At 42.4% G+C, this 8,420-nt stretch overlaps 1 protein-coding gene across 2 annotated transcripts in view; it reads right to left on the reverse strand.

Moving 5' to 3' along the window:
- CROCC2 (ciliary rootlet coiled-coil, rootletin family member 2) overlaps positions 1 to 1,898 on the reverse strand; it is a 95,988-nt gene extending 94,090 nt beyond the window's left edge. For both annotated transcript variants that reach the window (XM_048507050.1, XM_048507049.1), the window contains exon 1: positions 1,677 to 1,898. In XM_048507050.1, coding sequence (XP_048363007.1) covers positions 1,677 to 1,730 — 54 coding nt within the window. In that variant the 5' untranslated portion in view covers positions 1,731 to 1,898. The remainder of the gene's footprint in view (positions 1 to 1,676) is intronic.
- Positions 1,899 to 8,420: the final 6,522 nt, after the last annotated feature.

The raw sequence follows: 8,420 nt of genomic DNA on the forward strand, positions 1-8,420 counted from the left end.
TGAGAAACCCAGTTTTGAATTTCCACTCTTTCATGAAAACCCACTGAGTGACCTTGGGCCAGGTACACTTTCTCAGTCTATCTTACCTCACTGTTGTTACTTATATGGAAGAACAGAGACTGATATAAGCTGCGTTGGGTTCCTATTGTGGAGAAAGGTGGGGGATATATGAAGTAACTAAATTAATATAACTGAAGATGGGAGGCTGATAAAAGGAAGCTAATGGGAAGGAGATAAGGAAACAGAGAAGTGTGACGATATGGGAGTTGCCAGAAGGAGGGGAATAGTGTGGGAAGCTGGATATAGAGGAAAGTGAGATGTGTTCCGCAAGTTCTTGCATAGTTTGTCCACTGTATTACTGGGTGCAGTCCAACCTGGTGGCTAGAACTGTGTAGAGTTTTCTCAGGAGCAGGCTGACAGGGGAAAAAAGGACAGAAAACTGAAGACAAGGCATGTTTGTGACAAATGCAGATTGACTGGTGCATGGGAAAAGGAAGCAAGAAAGTGGGAGAGGCCCCAGGAAATTTCATGGAAGGGAAAGAGAGCACAGTGGGGGAGGAGAAAATGAGATGTCTCCACAATACCTTGCAGGTCCCCACTTGTTATTTACAATTTTGAAACTACCTAGTTTGCTTAATAATGTACTGACAATGGAATCTATTCATTGTTATTAATTTTATGGAACAGTGCGTCTTTAAAGATGGAAAAATGCATACAGGAACATTTTCCATCCTATATCTCTGTGTGTTCTCCTGTTGGAATTTAACTGGACCTGAGAGCCATACAGTGTTGGGCAATCCAATTCTAAAGTTGCAATTCTTTGCACACTGATTTGGGAGTAACTGCCATGTAACTCAGTGGGACTTCTAAGCAACATGTTTAGAACAAGGCAGAAAATTTGTTTTCTTGTTTGGTCACTTTTATCAAACCACTTTTGTCCCTTACAACCATTTCTGAAACTTTACTGCCCTCTAGAGCTTCCTAAAATGCCAGCCACTCTAGAAAGCAATTTATAACCCCATATATCACTGCTTAGAACCCTGCATGCCATTTTAAAGTCCATTTAAGTACAAATACAGCCGAAACCAGCCACTAGATACAAAAAGGCTTCAAACGTAGACTTTAATGGGCCATTTCTTTACAATTTCCCCAAATACAATCCTGTTCCAGGACTGCAAAGGGAGAAAACGATCTAACAGTCAGCAGCAGTGCTCAGGGTTAGCACAATTTCACAAACTTACGAGACAGGATTAATTTCTCGATACACTTTCTCACTGACATGATCATTTCCTATCATCAAATATAACAGCAGCCCTTCTGGAGCAGCCACTGCACATTTTTCCTGGTCTCTGAAATCGAATCGAGATCTAACGCAGCAGGAAAGCCACGAAAAGAGAAGGCCACGAAAGGGACTTCTTTTTTTGCTTCCATAAACTTCATCTCCGCTGTGCTGAGGGGAACGTAGCGCTTTCACAACGGCGTTATTAGTGTATTTAAACATCTGCCCAGCGTCGCCCTGCATATCGTAATTTTTCTGCAGTGCAGAATACCGGGGCGGGATTCATCATTTCCTCTGGCAAAGGGTTAGAAAGTTACTCACTCTATAGAATTACTCCATTGAACTCAGAGTGCTTAAACTGGAGTGTGTCTGCATACTATTACCGCTACTGACTGACCTGGATCGCAGCCTCCAGCCTTAGTTTCGGCTTCTCCTCCCTCCCTGTATTCATCGCTGAAAACCCGGGGAAAGGACAACCGGGGCAGACTCAGCGTAACCCGAGCCTCTCTCGTCAGTGCACGCGCGCGCGGCCAGATTGCAGACTTGTGCCTGAAGCCCGAGGGCGACCCTCCCGAGGCAAAAGACGCCTGAAGGGTCTCGCTGCACAGCTCCGCGTTCTCCTCCACTGTCTCTCAGCGCAGAAGAGGCGCGTGGCAAGGCCCGGCGGTGGTTGCTCAGGCGACGGGGACGCTGAGCGCGCGCAGTTGCCGGGGAACTGGAAGGCGGCCCCGGGGTTGCTGTGGAGATGAGGCAAGCCAAACTGTTTCACCGGGCCTGAATGTGGAGGAAGCGGGAGAATTTCTCTCCCCCTTAAAGTAGCCAAAGAGTTTATGCAGCTCTGGGGTCACTGTCGGTTTTCACTTTTCTATATCATAGAATCATAAAGTTGGAAGAGACCCCCTGGGCCATCAAGTCCAACCCCCTGCAATGCAGGAACACACAATCAAAGAACTCCTGATAGATGGCCATCCAGCCTCTCTTTAAAAATCTCCGAAGAAGGAGACTCGCTCCACCACCAACATATCTTAACATGGCTATCACGGCTCCTCTTAACCTTCTCTTCACCCAACTAAACATACCCAGCTCCCCAAGTCTCTCCTTGCATGGATTCCAGACCTTTTATACATCCCTCCTCCTCCAAAAAAGGGTGCATTGGTGTGATTCATATATCTGTGCACATATATATCTGTACTCACACACACAGACACACACAGACACATGAATCACAGTAATGTACACTTTTTTGCAGGAAGAGGGATTTGGTCAACCACTGGGTGGTAATAATTTCTATTAAATTGAAATTATAAATAAACAAATAAAAATAAATACATAAATAAAATACAGTGTGTGTGAGTGTGTGTGTGCGTGTTTGTGTGTTTGTGTGTGTGTGTGTGTGTGATAACATTAATGACTCATGATCCTACAGACTGCAAGCCTAAGAATACTTGCCAAGACACAAGGCTACAATCTAACACATACTTGTTTGGGACTATGTCCTATACAGGTCCATTCTGCACAGTACAAATAAGACATCCTGAGGACCTAAAAGGGGGGGTCTTGGGAAGGAATTCCGCACAGTTCCCCCCCCCCCCCCCCATGCATCTCAGGATGCCTTATTTCAGCTCAAGGAATCTTTTTTTTTTGAAAATGCTTCAAAGTGCACCTTTTTTCCTTAAGGAGCCTGCAAGATGTCCCCTGCCTGGCTGTGTGGAATGCAACACTCAGGAGGTGTCTTATTTTTTCTGCCCAACCATTTCATTTTCTGGTCAATTTCACCCTCTGCTTGTGCCCAGCAATTTGTGTGCTGCAGAAGGGATTCTTCCTGCCTTCATTTGCTGAAGGTTCCCATCGGATGTTTGCTCTGCAGGCTGTGATCTGGGGCACCTTTTCAGGCTGAAAAGTACATAGTTGTACTCAGTTCATCCTGATGAGTCCAGCAATATATAGTTTTCCTATTATTTTATTTTATTTTTGAGCGGCTATCTTCAAGCAGTTAATATTCTTTTATGCATGTCTGTGTATCTTTGAATATGGCTACTTGAAAATAATTTTTTTTAAAATAGTAAAACTATATATTGCTGGAATTGGCAGGATGAGCTGTGTACAACTATGTACTTTTTGGACTGAAAAGATGCCCAGGATCGGCGCCTGCAGAGCAAACGTCCTGGAGCAACCTTCAGTAAATGGAGGCAAGGAGAATCCCTTCAGCTGCACACAAAATGTCAGGCACAAGCGGATGGTGAAACTGACCAGAGAGCGAAACCATCTGGCAGAAAAAAGCCTCTTTTCCCCTCTGCACATTTGCTGTCCAGAACCAAACCAGCAGCTGCCTCTTCCCCCAGACATCTTATTTTGGGTGTGCGGAGCGAAAAGAAGCAGTCACCTCTTTTAAAGATGTCCCACAGATGTCTTTTTTGTGCTGTGCGGAATGGACCACAATTACACGATCTCTAAACTGACTTCGTATATATATTTGAGGCACTGTATAACCTTCCCCTCTTGAACAGCAATATCCTCCATCTAAAATAAAATATATTTTTGAAAAACCCAAACCATAACATTATATTTTGTGTATGTGTGATATCTGCATCACAAAAATAAGCCTGAGAAGGGGCAGAGAGCAATAACAAAAAAAGAATATTAATTCATTTCTAACTAAAGCATCATGAACCATATCTTTAAAACTTTCCTTCTTATGGGGGGTATAATACAGTACAGGTGTGCCAAGTTTCTTCTTAGAATATTTTTCATCCAGCCACTTTAGCCTGGCAGCACAAGGAGAACAGGCTAGTCAATGTCCAGCATTCATCAATATGTAAAATATTTGAAAGGCGCGAAAGGAATGTGTGTTTAGCTGCAAGAGCATTTGCAATTTCTTTCCACGGTACAGGCAAGGAAAGTGTTGGAATGTTCTAGTGCCTTCATCTGGTGAACTGATTTCTAAACATTATGTAAAGCGTATATATAAGAACTGTATCTTCCTAATCAGGCTTCTGCCTAAATAATCAACCCATGAAAATATTTATTGATATTTAAGAACTTTTCTACATAGGTAATAAGGTTGTACCTTAACAAAATGGTTCAGATTACTTGTGCAAAGGGTTAGGGACTGTAGTTGTGGATCATGTTACATGTAGCTGTATGTGGTGATAGAATCCTGTGATGTATCCTGTGGTGATAGAAAATAGTGTCAAATTGCAGCTGACTAAGGGTGACCCCATAGTAGGGTTTTCAAGGCAAGGGATGTTCAGAAGTGGTTTGCTATTGCCTGTTTCTGCATCTTGACTATGGTCATCCTTGGAGGTCTCCAACAGAAATACTAACCAGGGTCACCCCTGCATAGTTTTTGAGATCTGGCAAGATTGGGTACCTTGGGCTATCCAGGGCAAATAGGATCCTTTTATGTAACTTTTGCATTGTTCTAACACGTAATGCTAATATTTATGGTTTGCTTTAGTTTCCATATCCCATTGCATTATTAGATGTCCCATCCTGTTGATTGTATTTAATTACTACTCTGTGTAATCCATCTTGAATCTCAATGAGAAAGATGGACTATGAATAACATAAATAAATTTGAATAATGCCTATGAATCTTTTTGGCAGCCTGCTCTTTAACAGTTACAAGAGAGATATGGCTCCAAATTAAAGTTGCCACTTGTTTTATTAACTAGAGACTAGCAATGGTTACCCATCTAGAATTATCAACAATGCAGAAGAAGCCTTAGTTATTGTAAGTAGAATTTGGTTTATGTTTTTAAGGTCCCACAAGATAGTTTGCTGATTTTTGCTACAACAAAGTAAGATGCCTGGAATTAAAAAAAAATTATAGCTTTGGCTATAACTATTAATAATGAAACCACTAAACAATGTTACCAACAATGTTACCATAGAATTATTCACCATTCCTGACTACACTCTTGTTATTTTGCATTCACATTCTTCTGTATGAACTCATCCTACCCACCCACATATTTTACTCCAGCATTTACAAAGAGACTAATTGAAATCCTTTTCTATGCATGTCTCAGTCTTCTGTTTCCAACAAATTTATTATAATCCATAAGTAGATATGAACAAACAAAAAAAATCTGATAGTACGACTGTTTCTGCATGGGCCAAAATCAACTGTTTCAGCCCGGTAAAACACCATTTTGGGGGGAAGCCTTCGCACAGATGCTGCTGCCAAATTTTTGCAGTGGCGCTCCCCCCCCCAAACGGTGTTTTTGAACCTTGCTCGGGGAGCGAGGTTTTTGGAAAACACCGGCTTCCATGCTGAGCGAATAGCACCGGGTGAAAGCCAGTGTTTTTCCTGTGGCCCTCCCAAATGGCTCTTACCATCTACCTCCTTTTGTCACTTTGTGGAGGCCAAGGGACACGCCTCCTGGCCTCCGACCCCAGAGCTGTCACTCTGACCACGGGGGCATGTCCCCTGGCCTCTACAATGTGACAGAAGGTGGCAGAAGGTAAGAGTCATTTGGAAGCGGTGCAGCCTGTGCAAAGGCTGAACTGCCAGCTGCGCAGCCAGCAGGACGATCCATGCAAACGGTTCCGGGGGTGGGGTACATCGGCATAAACTATGCTGATGCAACCCCACTCAGCTGGCTGTGCAGAAATGGCCTTATACACATGCTACACAAAGCTTATGCTTTATCTTAAAAAAAATACTTTCATGAGAATGCACATCAGTTATACTAGATGGATCTACCAATGCAACTTTTCTAGTCCAGCTATGTATCTAGGGCTCATTCCGCACATGCAGAATAATGCACTTTCAAACTGCTTTCAATGCTCTTTGAAGCTGTGCAGAATGGCAAAATCCACTTGCAAACAGTTGTGAAAGTGGTTTGAAAACGCATTATTTTGTGTGTGCGGAAGGGGCCTAGGGAAACCTCAGCAATTATACAAAAATTTAGGTGCAACCTCTCTCAGGTCTCTGGTATGCACATGTTGTCATCCAATCCTACTTCACTGATTAGGCATTTCTACCTTAAAAATATTTAGAGAGAACAAAAGGAGTAATAGAATAATATAGTCCCTAGTAGATGAGAAACAGTGTTACCCACTTAATTAGATATGTGTTGAGCCTTAGGTGTAAGAAGCATCTGACAAGGATAAGAATGTATCACTAATGTATCACAGGAGTGAAGACATATGGTTGGGGTCAAAAAGATGATAATGTGTGCAAGAAACAATCATATGTTACTTCCACCATCTAATATAGTACCTCCATCTATTATAGGATCTAATATAGTAAAGGTAACTAGATGCATAACACTGCAATCCTAAGTGAAGTTTGCATCCTTCTAAAGATCGAACTACACAACAACATATGAGAACTCAAAGTCATATTACTTGCAGAAGTTCCCAGTGGAAACTACATTCAAAAGTTTTGCAGGTACCCAATTTGGATGAAGAGTGAGGTGCAGGAGAAGGAGGAGCAGAGGCCTTTTCCACATGCTGTTTGGTTTGGGAAAATGGTACACAGGAGATGGCAGGAACCCTTCCCTCATGCCACAATCCTGACCTGAGTCAGGACCCCATGGTATTTTTGAATGGAGTTCTCGCTGGGAACTAGCAGCAGGAGTATGGCAGTGAGCATGAAAGTTGTAATGTGTACTTTGACCCAAAGCTCAATAGACTTAGAACCATTTAATTCTGTTTAGGATTGCCCTACAAGGGTTCTTATGTGCACTCCTTGGTCACTGTCATTCAGAATACCTTGCTGTCTACACACGTGCACAAGCATTGGATCTCGGAACTCAGCAGCTGTGCCTCTGCAATCCACCAGAAATTCTGACTCAAGGGTTGAAGACTGATGACTCAGAGAATAGTTGAGGTAAAGACAACAAAACCTTTAGATACCAAGGTGCTGATGCAAGGATTACCTGTACTCCTTTTGGAGCTACATCATGAAATCAGAAAGACAGTCCTTCACAAGGCTGTTAATCCTTAGACATGCAGAGACAGCCTCAGCTGGCGGTACACACGAACCATTAGTTGTCTGTGAACAGCCCAATTCCACTTCATTTAGAAGGTTCCTGTCATCCCATTGAGATGTGTGGTATGATAAAATGAATGGAATTGTTGAGAGGCCAAGAACAACACACTAAGGCAGAATGCGTCTGAGAATGATCAATAACAAAAGAACTACATGATGAAAGTCATGAATGAAGACTTAAAATGGGAAAATAGCACAAGACTCGCTTTTTAGTGTGCTGTGTGCTGCCTTCATTCATCATCCATCTTATGCATGTTTGATGAATGCCATCTTTCAATGCACGTGTGAATGTTGTTCATTTTGGGGCAGAAAGCAGAAATTCGGGCTATGTCAATTTTATATCTACATGTCAGACAGTGGCCGTTTCCGCACAACCAAAATAAGGTGCGATTCTCATATCATGTTTTTGTGTCTTCAAAGACAGCTCATCAATGTTTTTTTTAAACATGGAAACTTTATATTGCTGGAATTGGCAGGAAGAGCTGAGCTGAATCATCTACTTTTCGAGCTAAAAAGAAGCCCCTGCATGCAGAGGACCCCCCCCCCCCCCACTTTAGCAAATGGTGGGTGTGATGGAGGTTTCAAGCAGCATCAAATTGCTGGCAGGAGAAAATGAAAGTGAGACCTTTTTTGATTGGGTAGGAGAAATAAGTCATCTCCTGAGCTCTGTACAGCAAGCAGGAGATGACTTTAAGCCAACTTGGTAAAAAAGAATCTCTGCTTTACCATTTTCACAAAAGCCCAGGTTGAACAGAAATAAAATGTCCTGAACACGTACTGAACACATCTCCCCAAAATGTGTTTTTTCCTGCCCTCAGGACATTTTATTTGTGCTGTGCAGAAAGGGACACAGAAAACCAAAAGTATTGTAGTGTAATATGCGAATGCCCTGACATAAAGCAGCCATTCACGTAGAAACTTGCACACAAGGTAATGGCAACGAATATATACCGCCAGTGGCACTATAAGATTCACTAGTGAAATAGATCATATTCTTCCCATTGGACTCACAGAAGGTAATTTATTCCATTCTTCTGGAATATTGCTGGAGGTGTAAATTATCAGTTGTGGCAAGCTAAAAATCTTTGCAAGTTTGAACCACACATTTTAATAGAATATTGCTTTCAGTGCCAGGCATGG

The sequence above is a fragment of the Sphaerodactylus townsendi genome, linkage group LG08 (assembly GCF_021028975.2).
Source record: "Sphaerodactylus townsendi isolate TG3544 linkage group LG08, MPM_Stown_v2.3, whole genome shotgun sequence".
NCBI lineage: Eukaryota > Metazoa > Chordata > Lepidosauria > Squamata > Sphaerodactylidae > Sphaerodactylus > Sphaerodactylus townsendi.